The sequence below is a fragment of the Eptesicus fuscus genome, chromosome 3 (genome assembly GCF_027574615.1).
Source record: "Eptesicus fuscus isolate TK198812 chromosome 3, DD_ASM_mEF_20220401, whole genome shotgun sequence".
Classification (NCBI taxonomy): Eukaryota; Metazoa; Chordata; class Mammalia; order Chiroptera; family Vespertilionidae; genus Eptesicus; species Eptesicus fuscus.
The window spans coordinates 105,043,115-105,069,350 of NC_072475.1; the positions used below are offsets into that span (position 1 = coordinate 105,043,115).

At 42.3% G+C, this 26,236-nt stretch overlaps 1 protein-coding gene and 1 pseudogene across 2 annotated transcripts; one reads left to right on the plus strand and one right to left on the minus strand.

Moving 5' to 3' along the window:
* The first annotated feature begins 2,625 nt into the window (after window positions 1–2,625).
* Window positions 2,626–3,288, plus strand: LOC129148065 (microsomal glutathione S-transferase 1-like). Of its 2 annotated transcripts, XM_054712405.1 has the most exons (2): window positions 2,634–2,666; window positions 2,760–3,288. In XM_054712405.1, the coding sequence occupies exons 1-2, from the start codon at window positions 2,634–2,636 to the stop codon at window positions 3,108–3,110; spliced, it is 384 nt and encodes a 127-aa protein (XP_054568380.1). In that variant the 3' UTR covers window positions 3,111–3,288. The 2 variants fall into 2 exon arrangements, with proteins under 2 accessions (XP_054568369.1, XP_054568380.1); XM_054712394.1 differs by having other exon boundaries at window positions 2,626–3,288.
* Window positions 3,289–4,075: 787 nt separating this feature from the next.
* LOC114229135 (U7 small nuclear RNA) lies at window positions 4,076–4,142 on the minus strand (annotated as a pseudogene).
* Window positions 4,143–26,236: the final 22,094 nt, after the last annotated feature.

Genomic DNA, 26,236 nt, shown 5'->3' on the forward strand with positions numbered 1-26,236 from the left:
CTGGCTCTTGGGTCTCCAGGGAGGTGCAAAGTCAGCCACTACCTGAGACCATCCAGTAAAAGCTACAGATACATCTTCAGATTCCTCCTCTTTGTATGGGGTTTGGAAGTGCCCAGATGAAGCCCAGCTGTGAAGCAAGGCAGGCTGGTGCTGGTGCCAGGTCTTGGGCTTTTTATTGATAAGTTTGGGGCTCCCTGACCCAACTGCAGCTTGTTTGACAGATTTTTAACCTGAGAAAGGACAGACCATTCATATGCAAAAGCTGCTACACAGAGCTTGGGTGGGGTTGTAAATTGGGTGGGCGGGATCTCAGGGAATCACCAGGGTGGAGCAAACAGAAATGGCTGCCCGTCAGCCCTGCACCTGGGAGGTCCCAGCATGGGAATAATGACCACTGCAAGCACCTCCATCTGGAAGAAAGCCACTCCTAAGTTCCTGCCCTGATGCCAGACAGTCCAGTTTCTCTCCATATGTGTCTGGGTCCCCAGAGCCTTGCCTGGCACTGGAGCTCAGAGGAAGCGGGAATTTGTAAATTCAGCTTGTGGTGCCGGCCTTTTAAGAGGAGCAGCTGGGTCTCCAGCAGCCTATGTGTCACTCAGCCCCAAGCCGTACTGCTTTCTTCCATTTTTACAGTCCGTAGTTCTTACTGCCCATAGAGACTTCTTTCCCCAGCTCTGGGACCCTGGGCTGGGGGGTCTGGTGTGGGGCTGGGACTCCTCACTCCTCCTGGTGGCCTCCACAGAGGTGATCTCCCTCCTGATTAAAAAAGAGGCAAACGTGGGTGCCGGACCAGACTACCGTTCTGTGACTCCACACCTCCTACCAGTCTGAGTGTGCTTTCTTCTTTACTTCCATTCAGCCAGCTTTCCAGTGGTTCTGGATGATAGTTGTTCTATATTTTAGTTGTAATTTTAGTATGGTTGTGGGCGGCAGTGAGTACAGTCATTTACCTATGCCACCATCTTGGTTCTCCCTCTATTTGCTCTTCTGATTGGGTATTTTTTGCTTCTTCATATTCCAAATGGTTGACTTGATTCTCAGAATCTTCTACTCTACTGTTGAATACCTGTACATTGTTCTTTATTTCAGTTAGTGTATGCTTAATTTCTGACTGGTCTTTTTTCATGTCATTGACATTCTCACTAAGATCCTTGAAAGTCTCATCAAGATCCTTGAGTAACCTTATAACCATGGCTGTCAGCTCTGTACTGTTTACTTGCTTCCCTTTCTTTCATTTGTGACCTGTTTATTTGTCTCTGAAATTTGGCTGCTTCCCTGTGTTTGTTTCTATGTATTAGGTAGAGCTACTATGTCTCCTGGAATTGGTAGAGTGACCTTGTGTAGTAGGTGTCCTGTAGGGTACAGTGGTTCAGCCTCCCCAGTCACCTGAGCTGGACACACTAGGTGCGCCACTGTGTGGGCTGTGTGCAATCTTGTAGTTGAACCTTGATTGCTATTGGAATCTCTATTCTCAATCTGAATTATTGTTTTGCTATATTTTAGTTGTAATTTTGATGTGGTTGTGGAAGGCAGTGAGTACCTGCATTTACCTACATGTCATCTTGGTTCTTCAAAACATTTTTAATGGAAATTTTAAAGATAATTTACATGAAGAGCATTTTTGCATATTTTTTCTTTTCTACCTTTCGAATCCCTCCTTCAGTCTTCAGTCATAGTAGTACTAGAGGCCCAATGCATGAATTCGTGCATGGGTGGGGTCCGGCTGGCCTGGCCCCAATCAGGGCAGATCAGGCTGGGCCTGTCAGGAGGAGGAGAGGGAGGGAGGTTGGCTGGCCAGCCTGCCCTGATCAGGGACCTATCAGGGCAGGGCCTGCTGTGGGGAGGGGCTGTGGGCGGTAGGCTGGCTGGCCACACCCCAGAATGGGGTGGGGAGGCGGTCAGGGGTGGGGACAGCTGCGGGAGGGGCTGCAGGAAGTTAGCCAGCCGGCCCTGCCCCCTATTGGACCAGTTCACTGGCCACTATGGGCATCATAGCGACCAGTCGTTCTAGTCATTACAGTGTTCTGGTCGCTGGCTTTTTATAGATATAGATTTCTTTCATGTACTTTGATCATCTGTGAAGATGTAGCTTATTATCTTTCTTTTCCCCAAAGAACGGCCCTTTGTCTCTCTCTGCTCCATAGATGCTTTAACCTAGGCTTTTCCCAGAGCTGAAACTGAAAAACATTATTGATTTGAGAGTTTGCTGCTTCAATGACTGTAAGTTGTGACACATTATCTCCTTTTTGGGCTCCACACCTGTGACCATGATAATTTAGAGCAAAAAGGTCTTGAACTAATAGTACTACATTTAATCAAATCTAAGATGCCACTGATTGTAGGAAGGACCATTATTTTATACACAGGAATACTTTGTTTTCTTATACTTGGTGTGCTTCACAGATATTGCTTTTTTTCTTTTTCTTTTCAAATTAAACGCAAGACCCTCCACTAGCAAAAGATTATGAATCACTTCATTGTGTTGGTCTGAAACTAAACCTACAATGTCTCTGAGGCATGCCTGTATCACTAAGAACAAAAAAGAATGCTGCTGAGTTCAGCCACCCGCCTGCCGGGACAGGTTTGCTGCCTCGCTCCTGCTGCGATCTACAGGATTGATCAAAGTTGAAAAAATGGTTGACCTTGCCCAGCTAATGGAAAATGAAGTATTCATGGCATTTGCCTCCTACACAACGATTGTTCTTTCAAAAATGATGTTTATGAGTACTGCAACTGCATTCTATAGAATAACAAGAAAGGTTTTTGCCAAACCAGAAGACTGCGCAAGCTTTGGCAAAGGAGAAAATGCCAAGAAGTACCTTTGGGTTGATGACAGAGTAGAACATGTAGGAAGGGCCCACCTGAATGACCTTGAAAATATTGTGCTATTTCTTGGGATTGGCCTTCTCTATTCCTTAAGTGGCCCAGATCTCTCTACAGCTATCCTGCACTTCAGACTCTTTGTTGGAGCATGGATCTACCGCACATTATCATATTTGTTACCTCTTCCTCAGCCAAATCGTGCTTTGGCTTTTTTTTTTTTTTTTTTTGGATATGGAGTTACTTTGTCAATGGCTTACAGATTGCTGAAGACTAGATTGTACCTGTAAGGAGAATTATACAACTCATCACCCTATTATTTCCTAAGAATTCTGTATTTTCAATTTATAATGAAAACTTTTTAAGATTTTAAGTGGGAGGGAGCAGAGAAATTAAGATGGGGGAAACCTAGACTGAATCTTAACATCACCAATGTCCTTTACTCTTGTGTTATATTTGCACTAGAAACTTAACATAATTCTTAAATCTGTTATCTTATTCTAAAAGTACTTGGTTATACATTTTGATTATAATTTGTAACATTCATTCACCATTTCATATTTTAAACCTATAAAAAGAATGAGTGCATGTATGAGAAACCTATTTCAATATTGCTGAAATGGACGTATGAAATAAAGAATTTAAAGAATAAAAAAAAAGAATGCTGCCAATCAATCTATGACACAGTGCCTCAGCAAAGTCCTTATACAATAATCTCTCATTACTTTGACAATTCTTTCATTTGTTCTGAGGGATCTGGCAAAATTGCCAAATTCATTCAGGTGCATTTCTTGGTGTGTGATATACTAGTGCTTCTCAAGCTCGACTGGGCACATAAATCACTTTGGAGTCTGGTTAAAATGCAGATTCTGATTCAGTAGGTCTAGGGTGGGGCTAAAATTCTGCATTTCTAATAAACGCCCAGATAATGCTGATACTCCTGGTCACACACCATTCATTGAGTAGAAAGGTGACAGGCAATCTTTTACATATATCTCTTTAACTAAATGGAACTCCTCTTCATGTGCTCATGTGCATCTTCCTTTTTTAGGTATTCTAAAGCACTTGATTAATGCTTTGCAAAAAAACCAAAAAACAGTTACAGTAATTTCTCCAACAACAAATATTTACTTTATAAATATAAAATTTAAGTCCCACATCTTCACTACTAGGCCTTTCTTTGCATACAATGAGTTTTTGCTTCAATGGGTATATCACAGTGTGAAAATTTTGAAGATGTTTTATTATTTTTTTTTAGGGCCTTCCTGTAAAAGCCAGAAGACCTCCCTGCTGGACAAATTCAAAAAGAGCTGTAAGTACTTGAAGACATTTTAAAGGGAATTAAAGCTTAACACATCCAATAGGACAATGAAACAATTCAACAGAAGAGAATATGGACAGTCATGGCCAAGTTCATGAAGGCGCAGGCACAGCGATGCCACAGCTGCTGCCTAGAAGACTGAACACAGGACACAGTCAGGTCGTATGACTCATCCTGATTTCTCTTTAATATTAAATATGAAAAGTATATGTAAAGTATGATTATGGTATATTAAAAGAACTACAGGAACTGAAAAAATGGTGGTGGAATAGACAGACGTGTCCAGAGCCTTGTCCCAGAGCAGAAAGAAAGAACAGCTGAGGGTCACACGGGGAGTGTTTGTTGGCGAGTTAAGGGACAGCTATACTCAAGGAGAAGGTGGGGGGGGGTGCTGGACAGGGTTCCCCTTACTGGGCAGCCCCCACTGCTGCTGGGTTCCCTCCCAGAGCTATGGGCTCGGACGTGGAGACCGTGCCATCTTGAAGGGGAAAGTGGATGTTATTGGAAGCTTGAAAATCTACAACTGTGGCAACCACCAAACAGCTGCAAGCCCCAGAACACTGGTCCCCAATTGGCGCAAACACGCGGTTTCAGAGGAGCCCTACACTCCACCATGGAAAGGTCAGATTTCTCCTGGGATAAGGAGAGAGAGAACTACATAACCAGACATCTGGAGAAGAGAGACCATGGGGAGACAAAGAAACAGCCCGCATATGAAAGAAACATAGGCATCACCAGAAAAGGAAGTAAACGAAATGGAGGCAAGCAACCTGTCAGAGAAAGAATTCAGAGAAATGGTCATAAGGTGGCTGTAAAGAATGGAAGACAAATTCGACAATATGAGTAAGAATCAAGAGGAAATGAAGAAGAACCAAGAAGAAATGAAAAATGACATCACTGCTGTAAAGAACTCAATAGAAAGCATCAAGAGTAGACTAGAAGAAGCAGAGGACCGCATCAGTGAGCTAGAACACAAGATGGGAAAAAATAACAAAGTAGAGCAGCTTCTAGAAAAAAACATTAAAAAGCAGGAGGAGAGCCTAAGGGAACTTTGGGACAACATGAAACAAAACAACATTCGCATAATAGGGGTTCTAGAAGGAGAGGAAACTGAGCAAGGAATAGAAAACCTGTTTGAAGATATAATGACAGAAAACTTCCCTGATATAGGGAAGAAAAAACCCACACAAATCCAAGAAGCTCACAGAGTCCCAAGCAAAATGAACCCCAAAAGACCAATGCCAAGGCACATTATAATTAAATGGGCAAACACCAACGACAAAGTAAGAATCTTAAAAGCGGCCAGAGAGAGATAGAAAGTTACCTACAAAGGATCCCCCATCAGACTAGTGACTGATTTCTTAACAGAAACTCATCAGGCCAGAAGGGAATGGAATGAAATATACAAAGTCATGCAAAGGAAGGGTCTGAATCCAAGAATACTGTACCCAGCAAGGCTATCAATCAAAATTGAAGGTGAAATCAGGAGCTACACAGACAAAAAAGGACTAAAGGAGTTTATTACCACCAAACCAGCAATGCAAGAAATGCTAAAGGGTCTGCTTTAAAAAGAAGAAATAGGAAGTGAAGAAGGAACACAGGGGTAAAGAATAAAAATGGCGACAAACAAGTACCTATCAATAATAACTTTAAATGTAAATGGATTAAATGCCCCAATCAAAAGACATAGGGTAACATATTGGATAAGAAAACAAGACCCATATATCTGCTGTCTACAAGAAACCCACCTTAGAAAAAATGACGCACACAGACTGAGGGTGAAGGGATGGAAAAAGGTTTTTCAGGTGAGTGGAAATGAAAAAAAAGCTGGGGTAGCAATACCTATATCTGACAAACTGGATCTCAAAGTGAAGGACATAACAACAGATAAGGAAGGCCACTTCATAATACTAAAGGGAGCAATCCAACAAGAAGAAATAACTCTGGTAAACATATACACACCCAATACAGGAGCACCCAAGTACATAAAAAAACTCCTGGAGGATATCAAGGGAGAGATTGACAGCAATACAATCAGAGTAGGAGACTTTAATACCCCACTATCACCATTGGACAAATCATCTAAACAAAAAATCAGCAAAGAAACATCAATCCTAAATGACTCACTAGACCAGATGGAATTAATTGACATCTTCAGAACATTTCACCCCAAAGCCACAGAATATACATTCTTCTCAAGTGCACATGGGTCATTTTCAAAGATAGACCATTTATTGGGTCATAGGCAAAGTCTCTTCAAATTCACGAAGATAGAAATCATATCAAGCATCTTCTCAGATCACAGTGGCATAAAACTGGAAATCAACTACAATAAAAACAATCCAAAGAAATAAAAAAAAACCTGGAGTCTAAACAGCATGCTATTAATGACTGGGTTACCAGAGAGATCAAGGAAGAAATAAAAAACATCATGGCAACAAATGACAATGAAAACACAACAATCCAAAATTGATGGGTCACAGCGAAAGCAGTCTTGAGAGGGAAGTTCATAGTTCTACAAGCCTACTGCAAAAAATAAGAAACAATGGTAATAAATTACCTAACACTACAACTCAAAGAGTTAGAAAGAGAGCAACAAGAAAAACCCAGTGTAAGCAGAAGGAAGGAAATAATAAAGATCAAAGCGGAGATAAACGACATAGAGACCAAAGAAACAATACAAAAGATCAACAAAACCAAGAGCTGGTTCTTTGAAAGGACAAACAAGATTGATGAACCTCTAGCTAGGCTCACCAAGAAGCAAAGAGAGGACCCAAATAAACAAAATCAGAAATGAAAGAGGTGAAATAACAACAGACCCTACAGAAATACAAAGGATTGTTAAAAAATACTATGAGCAACCCTATTCCAACAAACTGGACAACCTGGAGGAAATGGACATATTCCTAGAAAAATACAACCTTCCAAAGCTCAATCAGGAAGAATCTAAACATCTCAATAGGCCAATAACTATGCAAGAAATTGAAGCAGTCATCAAAAAGCTTATGGCAAACAAAAGCCCGGGGCCAGACGGCTTCACAGGAGAGTTTTACCAAACATTCAAAGAAGAACTAAAACCTATCCTCCTTAGACTATTCCAAAAACTTCAAGAGGAAGGAACGCTTCCAAGCTCCTTCTATGAAGCCAGCATCACCCTAATACCAAAACCAGATAAAGACAACACAATTAAAGAGAATTACAGACCAATATCCCTCATGAACATAGATGCCAAAATCCTCAACAAAATTCTAGCAAATCGACTCCAGCAGTACATCAGAAAGATCATACACCATGACCAAGTAGGATTTATCCCAAGAATGCAAGGATGGTACAATATCCGCAAATCAATAAATGTGATACATCACATAAACAAATTGAGAGATAAAAATCACATAGTCATATCATTTGATGCAGAAAAAGCATTTGACAAAATTCAACACCCTTTCTTGATAAAAACTCTCAACAAGGTGGGAATAGAAGGATCATACCTCAACATAATAAAAGCCATATATGACAAACCTACAGCCAACATCATACTCAATGGCCAAAAACTAAAACCATTTCCCCTAAGAACAGGAAAAAGACAGGGATGCCCACTCTCACCACTTCTGTTCGACATAGTACTGGAAGTATTAGCCATTGCAATTAGACAAGAAGAAGAAATAAAAAGTATCCAAATTGTAAAAGAAGAAGTAAAGCTGTCCTTATTTGCAGATGACATGATGTTGTACATAAAAAACCCAAAAGACTCTATCAAAAATCTATTAGACTTAATAAATGAATTTGGCAATGTAGCAGGATACAAAATTAATGCCAAGAAATCTATGGCATTTCTATACACCAATAGTGAACTTACGGAAAGAGAGACTAAAAAAGCAATTTCATTTACCATCGCACCAAAAAAATTAAGCTACCTAGGAATAAACTTAACTAAGGAGGTAAAAGACCTATACGCAGAAAACTACAGGACACTGAAAAATGAGATAGAGGAAGACATAAACAGATGGAAGAACATACCATGTTCATGGATTGGTAGAATCAACATCATTAAAATGTCCATACTACTCAAAGCAATCTATACATTCAATGCACTCCCCATTAAAATACCAACAGTATATTTCACAGACCAAGAAAGAACTCTCCAAAAATTCATCTGGAATAAAAAAAGACCCCGAATAGCCACAGCAATCCTGAGAAAGAAGAACAAAGTAGGTGGGATCTCAATACCAGATTTCAAGCTGTATTACAAAGCCACTATTCTCAAAACAGCCTGGTACTGGCACAAGAACAGACATAGAGACCAATGGAATAGAATAGAGAGCCCAGAAATCGACCCAAACCACCATGCTCAATTAATATTTGACAAAGGAGGCATGAACATACAGTGGAGTCAAGGCAGTCTCTTCAACAAATGGTGTTGGGAAAATTGGACAGATACATGCAAAAAAATGAAACTAGACCACAAACTTACACCATGCACAAAAATAAACTCAAAATGGATAAAGGACTTAAACATAAGACGGGAAACCATAAAAATACTAGAGGAATCCACAGGCAGCAAAATCTCAGACATATGCTGAAAGAACTTTTTCACTGATACTGCTCCTAGGGCAATGGAAGCTAAAGAGAAAATAAACAAATAGGACTACATCAAAATAAAAAGCTTTTTCACAGCAAAAGAAACCATGAACAAAACCTACTGTATTGGAGAACATATTTGCAAATGTTATCACTGATAAAGGTTTAATCTCCAACATCTACAGGCAACTTATACAACTTAATAAAAGGAAGATAAATGATCCAATAAAAAAATGGGCAACAGACCTAAGTAGGATCTTTTCAAAAGAAGACAGAAGCAAGGCCAAGAGACACATGAAAACATGCTCAAAGTCACTAATTATCCGAGAGATGCAAATCAAAACGACAATGCGGTACCATCTCACACCTGTCAGAATGGCTATTATCAACAAATCAACAAACGACAAGTGTTGGCGAGGATGCGGAGAAAAAGGAACCCTCGTGCACTGCTGGTGGGAATGCAGACTGGTGCAGCCACTGTGGAGAACAGTATGGAGTTTCTTCAAAAAACTAAAAATGGAGCTCCCATTTGATCCAGTAATCCCACTCCTGGGAATATATCCGAAGAAACTAGAATATGCACCCCTCTGTTCATAGCAGCACAATTTATAATAGCTAAGATTTGGAAACAGCCTAGGTGCCCGTCAGCAGATGACTGGAACAGAAAACTCTGGTACATCTACACAATGGAATACTATGCTGCCATAAAAAAGAAGGAATTCTTACCATTTGCCGCAACCTGGATGGAACTGGAGAGCATTATGCTAAGTGAAATAAGCCAGTCAATGAAAGAAAAATTCCACATGATCTCACTCATTTGTGGATAATAAAGAACATTATAAACTGATGAACAAAAAGATAGATACAGAGGCAGTAAAGCATCAAACAGACTTTGAAATTACAGCGGAAAGGCTGGGGAGAGGTGGAGGAGATAAGAGATCAACCGAAGGAATTGTATGCATGCATATAAACATAACCAATGGACGCAAAACACTGAGGGGTGAGGGCATGTATGGGAGTGGGGTCGGCGAGGGGGGCAATGGTAAGATATGTACACATATAATACCTTAATTTAAAAAATGGGGAAGAAAAAGAAAGGTTAAAAAAAAAAAAAGAACTATAACAATAGGAAAGACATTAGAAATGGAACTGTGTAAAGTGCCTTGTGTCGATTTGTTCGTTTACAGTACATTTGTTGTAGACTACAGGCAAGGCCTGTGCCCTGAGGAAACAGCAGTGAACAGGCAGAGCCACAGACCCTGCCCTCGTGTGGCTCACAGTCCAGCAGGGATACTGACATTAAAGAAACACAGTGTACCCTCATTATTTGTGGATTCTGTGTCTGCAGAGGAACTGAAATGAGTCTTTTTTCCAGTTCCATTAAGGGCTTGTCTTCTGATTTCCAGCCACCAGGTGGAGATCAAACAAAACTAATTAATGTATTCCCTGTATGTCTTGCCTTTTTTTTTTTTTTTTAAAGTATATTTTTATTCATTTCAGAGGGAAAGAGAGATAGAAACATCAATGATGAAAGAGAATTACTGATTGGCTGCCTCCTGAACACCCCCCCCCCCTCGCACCCCGGGGATTGAGCCAGCAACAGGCATATGCCCTTGACTGGAACTGAACCCAGGACCTTTCAGTGCACAGGCCAACACTCTATCCACTGAGCCAAACCAGCTAGGGCTCTTCTTCCTTAACTGAACAATTCCTTAAGCTAAGTCAGGGGCACAGAGAACTCCTCTTTTGTCTTGTGAGTGAGCCACTGACCTCTCAGGGAATAAAACCACGTAAATCAAAGCCACATACCAATTCAAAACAAACACAATTTTCAAAGGGAACCATAATGTGTTGAAATCAATGAATGATTTGAAATTGGGAAACCTCTGTATTTTTAATAAGTTTAACAAAAGTAAACATATTTCCATGTTACATTATTGCCAGTTAGAAGATGGGTGAGATGAAGAAAAAGAGGAAGGAAGAAAAGCAGACACAGACAGGCCTACACAGAGTGAAACATAGGGTGTGGGGAAGGCTAAGCTGGGGTGCTGAGGAGACTGTCTGTCCTGGGGTCAGCACCATTTGATCCTTCTTGTCCCTGTGCATCGAGGGGATATGGGTCAGCAGCCCCACAGAGCTCTTTCTAACTAACCTCCAAGCATCCCCTTTCTGGACTGGGAATTGGGTCTGCTCTTATTTGCAAACTTCAGAGTTTAATTTTAAAGCAAAAATTTCCTTTTCCTTACACGTGAAAAATTTCTCACCCTATATAAAGAAATCACTTGAGTTTTTCAAGTCCCCTCTTTGTAACTTTACAAGTGCTTGCTTTGGGGCTGAGCTATTTATTATTTAGTAACAGCCAGGCAGCCTTATGTCTAATTTTTTTTAAGTTAGGGATTTTCATTCCATTGGAAGTTATAATAATTCTAGTGGCCATACATTGCCAATCAAATCTATTGTCTATGTGAGAGCACAGCCCATGCCTGCATACTTAATTAGAACCCTGTGAAGATGTTCTTTGATTGGAACAAAGAATTTCCCTTTGGGGAACAGGGGAACAGCGGACCCTGCTTCCTGCCTCTTGAGGGATCCCAAAGTTTCAGTTATTACAATTCACCACAAAGAGGGGAAATGGCCCGGGTCTGTAGCTCACTTCTCCTTCTTCCCCAGGAACTGGATGCAGTGACATGAGGAGCCAGATCCCAGGTGTGCTCAGAACTTCTCTGGGCGGGTTTTACTGTTCCCGGGAAATGTCTAGCAAACTATCCGGCACAGCCGTCTCTGTAACTAGAAAGTAACGAGGGTACTGGAACTAGACTCATAGTTTCAGGAAAGCCCATCTCATAGGTAATGTGAGGCTTCTATGAGGTTACATCACATGAAAGTTGGTAGTCTTTTGACAAAAATGCAACAGTATTCACATCTCGTCCTATACCAACTGGGGATTTTAAAATATGGGACAAAAATCCCCCCAAAAGCTAACACTGTCTCTTTATTTAACAAGTACCTATTTACTTGTAAGAGCTTTAAAACAAGACCAAAATCTCCTCATTGTAAGCAGTTGTGTGACCTTGAGATACTCATGGAGTGTCTCTGGGTGTCTGAGTCTTGATGCTGGAACACGTGTCTCTGGAGTATACATTCCCTGGAGCACCAATCCCTGGAGTGTGGTCCCTGGAGCCTGTGCCAAGATGAGTCACTGGCATCTGGAGGAAATGTTAGAGCCTTTACTTATATTTTTCCCCATCTGAAATGTAAGGAGAAATATTAAGCTTTACTAATGTTGGATATTAGGACCAACAGAATACAATTACATCGTTTATAACTGTACATTTTTGGCAGTGTATGCTCAAAAATGTTATACTGTTAATGACCAATGGACTGAGAAAATAGTGTGGGGAAGGCCTGGGGTTGGATGGGGTTGGGTGGAGGATGGCAAAGAAGGTAAGAAGTGGGGGACATCTGTAATGCTGTCAACAATAAAAAAAAGTGTGATTACAGATCTATACCTTTCAAAGATTAGGCTAGATTTGGTGTTTTCAAATTACTGGTTGCAACTTATTTTTTTGGTTTGTGATAAATTTAGTGTATTTTTAAGAGTGAAATAAAATATTAGAGTATATTGCCCACAGTAAGAATTAAGTATTATTCTGTAAAACTTTTCAGATGAATATGTATGAATACTAGGTAATGATATAAAATATTTCTCCTATTGTAGCTTGTGGTTAAAAAAAAAAATTGAGAAAATGTGGACTAGAACAGTGGTTCTCCAAGTGACATCCTTGGGAGAGCAGCAGAGACCTATGAGAATTTGTTAAAAAGGCAAATTCTTTTATCCCACCCCAGACTCTCTGTATCAGAAAGTGGGGTGCAGCCCAGCAATTATGGCTCAGAGAACATTCCTGGGGGGTCTGCCAAGTGCTGGAGCCTAGAACCTCTGGCCTAGAACATTCCATGACTCATCTGGTTACAAAGGCTTAAGATTTTGTTAAGATATTCCTTTAAGTAAGGCAATGTTTTTCAAACTTACCTGATCATGAGAATCACTTGGTGACTTAAAGTACCTTGGAGATCCTAAATAATCAGGTCTGGCTGGGGGGCTGGGGACTTGGAATCTTTATTTATTTATGACAAACATCTTTGGTGATTCTTGTGATCAGACAAGTTTGAGAGACACTTTAACCAAGAAACATGGAAATTAGAGAGTCTGTAGAATGTGACTGTTACAGAGCAGACCCCTGTTGCAGAGAAAACAAATTTAAGGCTGGGAAATAAGCAATTCAAATCAGAAATTTAGAAGCTAAGAACCACTCAAACATTTCTAAATAGAATGAAATGAACTTCCTTTTATTTTGAGTGAGCTGAGCCTGGGATTCTCTCCTGAAACGCTTGCTCTGCAGTTCTGCCCAGCACTTCAGCTCTGGCACACTGGCTGCTTGAGAAGCACTAGTGGAGGGAGCCCTTCATGCCCACAGTATTGCTCCTGGCAGCGGGACACCCACTGGACTCGGAGGATTTGGGGCAGGCCTTTGAGTAGATGTCCTCAAATTCCTTCAGGCAAGTTTCAAACACACTGGTGGGTAGAGACTCCACTTGTAAAAGTGACTTGTGTGTGTTACTGATAAAACTATATTCCCAATCTACACTAATAAAAGAGAAACATGCAAATTGACTGTACCTCTGCTACGCCCACAAGCCATGCCCACCAGCCAATCAGGAGTGAGTATGCAAATTAACCCAACCAAGATGGCGGTTAATTTGCATATCCAGGCGCAGAGCAAAAACTGAAGACAGCGTAGAAGGAAGCCAAGTGCTGCAGAAGGGAGCGAAGCTGCAGAGAAGCAAGTGGGGCGGCAGAGATGGGAGGGAAGCAAGCGGGGTGACGAAGATGGGAGGGAAGCAGGTGGGGTGGCGGAGATGGCAACAGGAAGCCCTATTCTTGCAGGAATCTTCCTGCAATGGGCCTCTAGTTGACTATAATTAAAAATAAAATCTTATACAAATAATGTCTGCACATTGTAAATATATTCAACAAAAATATGTATAAAAATCTGAAAACTTGACACCCCACTTCCATTCTCAGCCTCAATCCCCCAAATAACCATTGCTAACAGTTTTGAGGATATTTTCTGATTTTTAAATATCCATACATATAGTCTTTAAAAAACAGAATTATTATTGATGTTGTGCTACAATTTTTCTGTAGACAACAGAGCATGGATGTTTTGCTGTGTCATTACATATATAGTCAATTCTTTTGAATACTGGCATGTTTAATTTAATGTCTACCAAACTTAACTGACCTCTGAACACTTTGAAAATGAGAATGTATTTTGACTGCATATCCACAAGAACTCAAGGCACACAATGTGTGCTTAGATTAAAGGAGACAGCTAAACAATGTCTCCTGAAGAGATTAATACTGCAATAAATGATGTAAATTTAATTTATTGAATTTTTAATCTTTATAACAGGAAGAATAATAAGGATGTAAAATTAAATCATTGTATTTTACTGAAAATATACAAACATATTCTCGACCAAAAGTTAATAAAGGAATATTCTCTATAAATTTGACTTGGGATCCTTTTTCATTTTTTGCCCAAATGATTTTCCTCTGGCTTGTTTTGACACCATGTGTGTTTTTCATGGGTGTCTTGCTGTTAGCATTACAAATGAAAGTTAATTTTCTAAAGTACAAATTTTCTAGATGTAATTTACTTACAGGATATTTTTCCTTACATGATATTCTTCTACTATCACCCCCCTTTTTTTTTAAATTTAAATATTAGGAGGCTTTTGGAAATTTTATAATGTAAAATTTGATAGCTTTTACATTTTAATTTTTTGCGCTAAAATATGACTGCTTTAGGTTCATTACATGTTATGCAATTTTACCATGAGATTAACTGCCAATAAAAATTTTTGTTAATACTTTAGAAACAGCTTTTTGTACATTACAATCAATTTTTCTAGAATATTCACTTATTTCAATTAGCCAATTTAAATTACTCTGAAAACTTGACTACTATTCTACTGTCAAACTCAACACTCTAACAACAATCTTATTTTACCCTGTGTATATTAGTGGAAAGGATTATTTGCCTTCTTGAGTAGGCCCTGAGCATTCCTGGTACTAGGCTGGATTTGGATATCAAAAACCCACTTCCCCTCACCATGGGTACAAGACATCTCAAACAAGTCTTGTTGCAGTGAGAGGGCAGCTGCTGTCGGCCAAGTCTCTGTCTGTTACTTGAGTCTTGATTTGAGCTGTGCATGGGAAGCGAAGCAGCCATGGGGGCAGGAGACCTCTCTCAGAAGGGGTGAAGGTTCAGGTGCCTGCAAAGTTGGGGTGGGGTAAGGGTCTCCAAGACCATGTGGATTCCTGCAACAGAGAGGAATTGACAGGACTGCTCCAGCCATGAAGACAGAAGAGAAACAGTCCAGAGATGAAAGACGTTGACAATGCCTTGCCATACTAGCAGACAACAGCTGTGTGTCGCTGAAGGATGCCCAGGACCAAACCAGAGATGGTCGGACCTGCATCACCACCATTTGTTCACCATCCAGAACTGAAATATCATTGCTGACATGTACACATAAGGAACTATTTGACATTGAAATTGGGACTCAAAAGAACTGTTGGCCCAGAAAGAAACTCACTACAGACTGATTCATTTGCCTCTCAGCATAACCATTATGGCTTGTCTCATTTTTGGTTCTTATAAGTGTATTTCTTGTATCACATGATCTCACGCATCTAGGGGAAATAATGAACAACATAAACTGATGAACAAAAACAGACCCAGAGACAGGAAAGCATCGATCAGACTGTCAAACCTCAGAGGGAAGGAAGGGGAGGGTGGGGGAAAGGAGGAGAGGTCAACCAAAGGACTTGTATGCAAGCATATAAGCCTAACCAGTGGTCACGGACAACAGGGGGGTGGGGGCATACATGGGTAGGGGTTTGGGATGGGAATGGGGGGATGAGGACAATTATGTGATACCATAATCAATAAAAAAAATCATTGTATTTTACTATGAACAAAGTATAGTGAGATTAAGTAAAATGTTTTCATTTTATATTTTGTTATAAAATATAACATTAAAAACAAACTCTTAAATTAAAAACTTTTTTGAGTTATTTTATCACATAGCTTAATAGCTGCCATATTGTCTTGGGGTAAAAACCTTATGTGTGATAAAATATCAGGTCTCTTGTTAAGTTTTTTCTTAGCACAATATTTTAAAAATCCCATTTTTATGTAAGAACACTATAACAAAGGAAAGAAGTACATAAACAATACAGACACTTCATGATCTTCATGTATTCTTGATTTAGATGCTCTAAAAATCCTTAATTATAGCCTGTTTGATAAGCTCTCTGCTGATTTTTCTAGAATCTGATGGCTACATTCATTCATTATTATGTTAATACTAGAGGCCTGGTGCACAAAATTTGTGCACCGGGGGGTGTGTGTCCCTTGGCCCAGCCTGCACCCTATCCAATCTGGGACCCCTCAGGGGATGTCTGACTGCCGGTTTAGGCCTGATCCTGCAATCTGGAATCCCTCTCACAATCCTGGACTGCTGGCTCCTAACTGCTCCCCTGCCGGCAGAGCTGCAGGACCCCCAGGCCTCACCGCACAGAGCAGCCACTGGGCCCCTCCTCCACTGTGTGCGTGGCCATCTTGTGATAGCCATCTTGTGGCAGCCATATTGGGGAGATGTCACAGAGGCCATCTTGTGATGACATCGCATGAGGGTGTTTGCATGAGGGTGTTGCACCTAGGCTTTTATTATATAGGATGTTCAACTATTTTCCTTTTTTAATTTGCACAAAGCTCTTGAACTACAAGACTGTTTTTCACTTAAAACTTTTTTCTTTCAGTCTTAGGTCCATGAGGAACAAATTCATATATTTTAAGTACAGTAAAGGGCTGGTGCAAGAAATTCGTGCAGCCCCAGCTTCGTCCAAGAGGTTGTCTGGAAGGTTGTCCAGATGGTCATTCTGCTGTTCAGCCATTTGGCCAATTTGCATATTATGCTTTTATTATATTGATAGAAGTGTCATAAACCTCAAGTGGTAACATCAAAGGTGCATAGCTATTATGTGGTAAGACACCTGCTGTGGAGCAGTTGTCATGCAGGAGAGGTGTGTAACAAGACGGTGTTTGTGTTTCCCAGCATGCATTTCATGCACTTACATATGAGTATTTTTCTTCTGCAATTTCTTAGCATTCTGGGGTAGGAAGCTGCCATGCCAGCACAGCCAAGGGTTCGGCGAGCCTGAGCGGGGGCGACAAAGGATGGAGAAATGATAGACAAAGAGAAAAAGCTGGGTCTAGGTGGATCTTCTGTGCCTGGCTGAGGCCACAGAACAGATCCAGACTGCAAAGTTGAGGCTTTATTTATAATCAGGGACAAACAAAGTAATCTACAATATTGTTGTAAGTTTCACTTGTTTTGGCAGCACTTGCTGCCCCTCCCACAGCCCACTAGCTACCCAGGAAAGACCTAGGGAGCAGTTACAAGATCAAGCTTAATTATGCTTAGAGGACTGTGCCCTCCAAGCTGGGACTTATTTGCGACTTTGCCAGCAGGTCAGTCCGAGGATTAACCCTATAACCGCTTCCTACATCTCGCCCTTACTTTTAAATTTAAGCTACTAATAATGGAAGTAAAATTTAAACATCAAGAACAAATTTCTGACTATTAAACATTAACAAAACAATGCCAATGCAAAACCCAATAACAAAACAATGCAAATGCAAAATCTAGACATGGCTATAAAACAATGCCAATGCAACACAACAATAATGCCAATGCAACACAACAATAATGAAATCAAACTACAGTAACATTTTCCTACTAAATGAAAGTTTTTTTTGCTGATTTACTCAAGAGTCCTCGGACTTGGCTGTGCCAGAGTTTGCAGAAGACTGGCAGCTAACCAATGCTAGCATGGCCAGAAACATGGTTGAGGGAGTAGCTTCTACTTCCTGCTTTTCTGCCATCTGCTGGGCCTCAGTTGTTAACTTCTTCAGCTGACCCCATGTTGGCATCTCGGTCTCTTGTGTAGCCTTCGTCATCTTCCTTTTCCGCTTTGCTGTCATTGGGGCAACTTTCAGTCTTTTGAACGATGGGACAAGGAGCTTCTCTGGGTCCATTGTGGTGATGCACGTAATGCTCTGGCACCCACATTGGCTGCACTGCTCCTTCTGGAAAGATACAAACAAAACCTCTTCCCCACATCATTACTGGATCTGGTCCAAACCACTGTCCAATTTGTGCATCCTTCCATCGGGCTAACCCAATGGAGGCTATTGTACAGGAGGTCTGATGCCTTTTGGCTGCTCTATGACCCTCTGCATTGCAATTCAAAAAATTTAAAGTATAAAAAACATGACTGAGTTTGTTTTGAGGTGACACATAACATCCATCTCCCCCTTTCTGTTTTAGTAATACCTTAGTTGGATAATGAGCCAAATATAGCCATTCAACATTTTCAGGAGCTTGTAAAATGACCCCAGTGGGTGTATGTATATATTTATTAATTTTTATTTGATAAGGCTTTCCATGCAATTTCAAGTATATTATAGCTGTTAAATTTAAAAGATTTCTTTTAAGAAGAGAGAATAAATTTCTTGTATTACTCCGGGCCCTTGGAGCTTTCCAGGAATCATCTCTGTTAAAGACTTGAAATTTTAACATGGAAAAAAAAAAACATCAAACAAACATCTATATATGATTTAAATATTATAATACCTTTTATAATTATCTTAAGATATTAATTATATTTTAAACTAGTTTTTGCATAGAAAAATTTTGGTTGGGATCACAGAATTAATCCTCTTTTTAATTAGACAAATAATAAGCAACTTATTTTGAATTCCTAATTATTAGAGAAAACACAACATCTTATTTTCTCAAAAATAAGTTCTTATACTTTAGGCATTTAATTACCACAACTATATAATTTCTCCCAATTTAATTTGCACTTTGAACTTTTAAAGCTGGCAGGACAAATATTTTTAGCATTTCCTAGATTAAGAAAAATACAAGACAATCAATTAGTAGCTTCAATTCAGTCCTCTAGGTTTTTTATGAGGCAAATTTAAACTTTACTTTTTATTTGCCAGTGGCTCTGGAAAACCAGGTTTGGAGACTCAAATCCAATTCCAAATATTTTAAGGCATTTACTTTGGATAAATTCTATAACAGAGAATTTACTGCTTTTCTTGAAGTCCTTAAAAGTTAACTTTTTAACAAGGCTCATTAGTATTTTGAAAACTACTCTTTATTATTGAAATGCGAATCCTGTTGCTGGAATTAGCTTGAATTTCTTTGGAGAATACTTTTTCACAGTTTTTTTTTTAGGAAAGAAAAAAACCTCAGTTCTGGGTTTTTTATTTTCTATAGCTTTTGCGGAGAGATTCCAGCTTAAGACAATCTAAATGTCCCAAATCGGACCATGTGCACATTCTGTCTTACAGCTAGGTTCTCTCCCCATGAGCACAGAAATTCCAGACACATTTCTAAATTTTTAAGACTTTTTTATGGAGAGAAAGGAAACTTTAAATTAGCATACTTGAGGGAGTGGGCTTCCATATTAGATCGCCCCGTGTTTCCCTTCCCCCACATCCTGCTTACTTCAGGGGAAGTTTCAGCAACAGATCTTAATTTTTTTCTTTCTTTTTTGCTTTCCAAAATAATAACTAATCACCCAATTAGGCCAAGATTTGCATTTCCCTGCCACATTCCTCCACTCCCCTTCTGGAGTAGGCTCTAGGCCATCTCGAATCAGGGACCACAGACTGAAAGCAGAGGCAGGCATTTCCTCCGGACCTTCAGCTATATAATGATCGCGAAGTTGTTTTCCTACCTTCTCCGATGCCTTTATATTTAAAACCATGAGCAGGTTTTCCAAAAAATCGAAAAGCTGCTCATACCTCACAGAACAGCCCCTTGCTTGGAGCATAGCCTTAAGCATGGATACACATACATTCTTTCCCTGCGATCCTGAATTTCCCATGTTTTTACACCTAGCTAGTACATTACCCCTTCCTTACTACTGCGTGCACACACCTTAGGGGCTCCTTTCGCCTGACAATTGCAGTTCCCTCACACTCAGGTCCGCATTGAGTGCCACTTGGGCTGAACTCAGCACCGCGTTGGGCGCCACTTGTTCCATGCCAGCACAGCCAAGGATTCGGTGAGCCTGAGGGAGGTGGTGAAGGATGGAGAAATGATAGACAAAGAGAAAAAGCTGGGTCTAGGTGGATCTTCTGTGCCTGGCTGAGGCCACAGAACAGATCCAGACTGCAAAGCTGAGGCTTTATTTATAATCAGGGACAAACAAGGTAATCTACAATGTTGTTGTAAGTTTCACTTGTTTTGGCAGCACTTGCTGCCCCTCCCACAGCCCATTAGCTACCCAGGAAAGATCTAGGGAGCAGTCACAAGATCAAGCTTAATTATGCTTAGAGGACTGTGCCCTCCAAGCTGGGACTTATTTGCGACTTTGCCAGCAGGTCAGTCCAAGGCTTAACCCTATAACCGCTTCCTACAGAAAGCAACCTTAGTATTTGCTGCATCTTTATGGTTTAGGACACAATTATTACATTTAGCAAGGAAATCAGGTGGTGTTGCCAATTTACAGATGAGGAAACTGAGGCTCAAAGTGGTAAAGCAACTGACTTGTGCAAGGTCCCTAGAATTCAAATTGGTGTTTGCTTAATGTCAAAGCCCGTGCTGTATTCACCATGGCAAGATTTTCTGTGCTTCATTCATCACTCACTGCTAATATTTGCCACATGTAGCACTGTTTTACTTTTTGGTTAAGGTATATTTTTAAATCCACTCTTTTTGGTTTTATATAAGCATATTGTAAAAAGAAATTAGTAATCTTCAAAGAAGGGAATAATGACTTCACAAAGGAAATCAGGCAAGGATAGATTTTAGGCAATTGCTTTTCAGAGCCTAAACTTCCATAGGTACTTTTTTCCTAACAAGGAGAATGTGCCTTTCTTTCTCCCTTCCCCCCAATCTATTTTTAATGTGTGGACTTGCCCTGGGAATAAAAATCTCCAGGGTCCAAACAAATGGGCAATTGAAAATATCAGCTTCAGTATTAATGGGTAATGAGTCATTTTGTAAGGTAGGAGTTTCTCCAGTTTTGGTTTTGGCAAAATTGAAGAGAGACCTAAATGAGCTTTCAGCTTTCTGATCTGAGTAGACGTCACTATGTGCATTTTGGGGTAGAACTCAAATGAATTCAAAGGTCATCATTACTGTAAGAAAATTCTGATTCCCAATTAGGAAGATGGCTGCCGACAGGAAGGCAGACTGCAAGATAGTGCGTGAATGAGAGAACGAAAGGAGAGTGTGTGGTCGCACGGGGAGTGTTTATTTGTGAGTTGAGGGACAGCTATACTCCAAGGGACTGTTGGGGATTGCCAGACAGGGTTCTCCTGACCAGGCAGCCTCCACTGCTGCTGAAATCTCTCCCGGAGCAACCGGCTCTGATGCGGAGACTGCGCCATCTTGAAGGGGAGAGAGGCTGTTATGGAAGTCTAAAAATCCCGGGAATCTACAACAACACCCAGGGAACAGCTGCGAACCCAGGAACACCGGACCCCAAGCAATGTGAATACGTGGACTCGGAGGAGCTCTGCACCTTCTCACGGAAAGGTCAGATTTCGCCTAGGAAAAGGTGAGGTCTGCGATCCAGGCAGGAGAGAGAAACGTGCACAATGGGAGCTAGAGGATCTGGGGAAGTCTGCGCCTCAAAAAATCCACGGCGGTTGGGGCTAGCATGACCCACGAATGTGGAAGGGGATCCACAGGGCTGCTAACAGAAGGAAACTCTAAAAAAGCAACCCATAGCTGAACTGGGCACAAAAAGGCAGCCTAAAAATTTTAACAGTGTGCCGGCAGCTTAGAACCAGGGGGGGAAAGACTGCACAGACTTGCACGCAGCCCCGGAGGGTAAAAGCTGTGAGTTTGTGCACTTACTCTGGCTCTTTTTTTTTCTTTTTTTTTTTTTCTTCTTTAAATCCTTGCTTTTGATTACTAAGCCCAAAACATAACATCACCCAATTGGGGACACTCTAAGAGACTGCAGGGGAAAGTTGTTTTTCTGGAATCTGGGGATCAGAGCAGGGAATAACAATCAGAGAACCAACTCTGGGGCAGCCCATTCCCCCAAACCAGTATTAAGTGAGACGGGGGAAAAAAATATAAGCACTAGCTAGAGAGGACTTATAGACCCGGATGTCAATCCAGAAACACTGCCACCCAGGGGTTGAAACACAAATTGACTCTTGTGTAAACACAAATAAAGGAGTATAAGAAACACAGAAGTACTGTCTGCTGGAAAATCAGGACTGTGGCCTACAACACTGAGGAGGAGTGGAACACAGGGAACTTCAATACTGTCCTGACTGGGAAACAGGCGTGCCAAACAGAACAGTAGAGGAAGTGAATGACCTTCACTACTGCACATTTTTATTTTTTTTTATTTTTTCATCTTTTACTTAAGAAACTAATTTTTTTTCTTTTTTCCTCACTTGATTTTACCTTTTTAATTATTACATTTTTATTTTATTTTATTTTTTTAATATATTTTATTGATTTTTTTACAGAGAGGAAGGGAGAGGGATAGAGAGTCAGAAACAACGATGGGAGAGAAACATTGATCAGCTGCCTCTTGCACACCCCCTACTGGGGATGTGCCCACAACCAAGATACATGCCGTTGACTGGAATCGAACCTGGGACCCTTCAGTCTGCAGGCCGATGCTCTATCCACTGAGCCAAACCGGTCAGGGCTTACATTTTTATTTTCAATCAGTATTATTACTACTACTATTTTACCTTTTTTAAAGTGTCATTTTATTTTCTCTTTATTTTATTTTGTGACTAGAGGCCCGGTGCACGAAATTCGTGCACAGAGGGGGGTTGTCCCTCAGCCCAGCCTGTACCCTCTCCAATATGGGACCCCTTGAGGGATGTCCTACTGCCACCGGGATCGGGCCTAAATGGGCAGTCGGACATCCCTCTCACAATCCAGGACTGCTGGCTCCCAACTGCTCGCCTGCCTGCCTTCCTGATTGCCCCTAACCGCTTCTGCCTGCCAGCCTGATCACCCCCTAACCACTCTGCTGCCAGCCTGTTTGCCCCCAACTTCCCTCCTCTGCCGGCCTGGTCACCCCTAACTGCCCTCTCCTGCAGGGTTGATCACCTCCAACTGCCCTCCCTTGCATGCTTGGTCCCTCTCAACTGCCCTCCCTTGCAGGCCAGGTGCCTCCCAACTGCCCTCTCCTGCTGGCCGTCTTGTGGTGGCCATCTTGTGTCCACATGGGGGCAGGATCTTTGACCACATGGGGGCAGCTATATTGTGTGTTGCGATGATGATCAATCTGCATATTACTTTTTTATTAGATAGGATAGAGGCCTAGTACAGGGGTGGGGGCCAGCTGGTTTGCCCTGAAGGGCGTCCCGGATCAGGTGGGGTTTCCCTTAGGATGTGGGGTGGCCTGAGCGAGGGGCCTGTGGTGGTTTGCAGGCCGGCCACGCCCCCTAGCGACCCAAGCAGAGGCCCTGGTATCTGGAATTTATTTTCCTTCTACAATTGAAACTTTGTAGCCTGGAGCAGAGCCAAGCCTGGGGCTCCCTCCGAGCGGCCGGCAGCCATTTGTGTTGGGGTTATAATTGAAACTTTGTTGCCTTAAGCTGGTGGGCCCAGCCAGGGTGTGTGGAAAGCTTTGCTTCCCCTGTTGCCGGCAGCAACCCTGGCCTGCTCTCTCAAGCTCCGTTCTGCTGCCATTTGTTTGAATTTGTTTACCTTCTATAATTGAAACTTTGTAGCTTGAGTGGAGGCTTAGGCCTGGCTAGGGCAGGTGGAAAGCTTGGCTTCCTCTGTTACCTAGGAAACCTTGCTCTCTGTGGCTGTAGCCATCTTGGTTTGGGTTAATTTGCATACTCGCTCTGATTGGATGGTGGGCGTGGCTTGTGGGCATGGCTTGTGGGTGTGTCGGAGGTATGGTCAATTTGCATATTTGTCTATTATTAGAGAAGACTAGAGGCCCGGTGCACAAAATTCGTGCACTGGGGGTGGGGGTGGGGGGGTGTGCCCCTCAGCCCAATCTGCACCCTCTTCAATCTGGGACCCCTCAGGGGATGTCCAACTTCCAGCAGTCGGACATCCCTCTCACAATCCGGAACCGCTGGCTCCTAACCACTCACCTGCCTGCCTGCATGATTGTCCCTAACCCCACTGCCTGCCTGCCTGCTCGCCCCTACCTTGATCTCCTGCCAGCCTGATTGCCCCTACCTTGTCCTCCCCTATCAGCCTGATCACCCCAAACTGCCTGTGCCTTGGCCCCCAGTCTGGCCTCCCTCTGGAGGCACCACCCCCATAACCCCAATGCTGCTGCCACTGCAGCTGGTTATGGCTGCCTGAGCCTTGGCCTTTGTAGCCACTGCGGCTTTGTCTGGAAAGATGTCCGGAAGACAACCACTCTAATTAGCATATTATCCTTTTATTAGTATAGATTTGGGGACCATTAAAACCACGCAGAACTTGAAGAAAACACATGGCCCTGGTCAGTTTGGCTTAATGGAGAGAGCATCGGCCTGTGGACTGAAGAGTCCAGGTTTGATTCTGATCAGGGGCACACATGCCTGGGTTTTGGGCTCAATCCCCAGTAGGGGGCCTGTGGGCGGCAGCTGATCAGTGATTCTTTTTTTTTTTTTTTTTTAATATATTTTATTGATTTTTCACAGAGAGGAAGGGAGAGGGGATAGAGAGCTAGAAACATCGATGAGAGAGAAACATCGACCAGCTGCTTCCTGCACACCCCCCACCAGGATATGTGCCAGCAACCAATGTACATGCCCTTAACCGGAATCGAACCTGGGACCTTCCAGTCCGCAGACCGACGCTCTATCCACTGAGCCAAACCGGTTTCGGCTGATCAGTGATTCTTATCATTGATGTTTCTATCTCTCTCTCCCTCTCCCTTTCTGAAATTTTAAAAATATATATATATTTTAAAGAAAACACATGAGCTTCACTTTGGGCTTTGTCATCTTACAATATCCTTTGTGCAGTGTTTTAACTTCCCTCAACTTTCCTTTACCCACCTTTAAAGTGCAATCTATTTTGGGGAAGATGATCAGGAAAGTGATTCCAATGGGTAGAAGTTTTTTTTGGAGGGGATGGGTCATGAAGATATTTAAAAATTGAGCATGGTGATGGTTGTACCACTCTGAATTTACTTTAAAAAACCAGTTCATTGTACACTTTAGGTGACATGTACAGTATATGGATATTTCTCAACAAAGCTGTTCTTTTATTTCTTTTCAAATAAAGACCAGTCTTATAATCAATTGCAGATGTTTACAGAGGCCCCTCAAGATTTGCTCACCATGTCCCAAATCACGGCTGTGATTCCCAGTTGCCTCCAGTCCTGGTGGATCTGGATGGTGTGGTTTGCAAAGGAGAAGGTGGCAAGAGGCTTATGGAATTTCGGCAACCCCATTCCCCCGGTCTCCTCATAGGGCACCAGGGCCATTCCCACTGTGCCAGCTCTGCTCCCTTTAACCTGTTGGGCAAAAGAATCCTGCGTGCTCTGGCCAGAAAGTGCATTCTTTCTTAGGTGGCCCGGATGCTTTTTTTAAGGTCGTTTTATGGATTCAAAAGAATAAACAGAGATGTGGAAAGCTTTTGTCAAAATCCTTTTACATGGTTCTTCCAGTGTCATGGGAAATGAGATGTGGCTCTGAATTCATCCCAAAGTGTGTCTTTGGGCAAAAGCACCCAGAACGGCACAACTCCTGCAGAATGCCCCACACACTTTGCTGTCAGGACTCAGGGGGGCTTGAGGGTGAGCGAGGCGGAGGTGCCAGCACAGGACCTGGGAGAAGGTAGCGCTTTCTACACTGCCCAGGCCACGTGGACTACAGCAGTACCCGCCCAGGTGGGCAGGGTGTTTCTGCTGTTTTGTTTTGGTCTGGCCTCCACCCCGTCAGCCACAGACCTGTGCCTGCACTGAGACTGAATGCTTTGATGGCCCTACTTTTTGGTGGACAGTGGATGCACTCCCAGAGACTGGCAGTTAGACTCTGGTGGCTTCTGAGTCCCTTGTGGGGAGAGTCCGGCCCTAGGTCAAGAACAGACTCAGGCGTCCTCGGCCAGGAGGCCTCCTTGGGCTAGGGGCCGCCACAGTTTGAAGGCTGGCCATGACCCCAATCCTGGCAGGGGTCTCCTCTGGGGTGCTGGCAGGCCTGGGCTAGGGCTGCGGGAGGTTTAGAGGCTGGTCACGCCCCTGATCCTGGTGGGGATCTCCTCTGGGGGGCTGGCAGGCCTGGGTTAGGGTCACTGGCGGTTTGGAGGCCGGTCACGCCCCCGATCCTGGTGGGGGTCTTCTCTGGGGTGCTGGCAGGCCTAGGCTAATGGCCACCCTGGTTTAGAGACTGGTCACGCCCCCGATCCTGGTGGGGGTCTCCTCTG

Bases quoted from the DNA above. Each gene is read 5' to 3' on its own strand.
- LOC129148065 (XM_054712394.1), top strand. From the start codon at position 2,634: ATGGTTGACCTTGCCCAGCTAATGGAAAATGAAGTATTCATGGCATTT.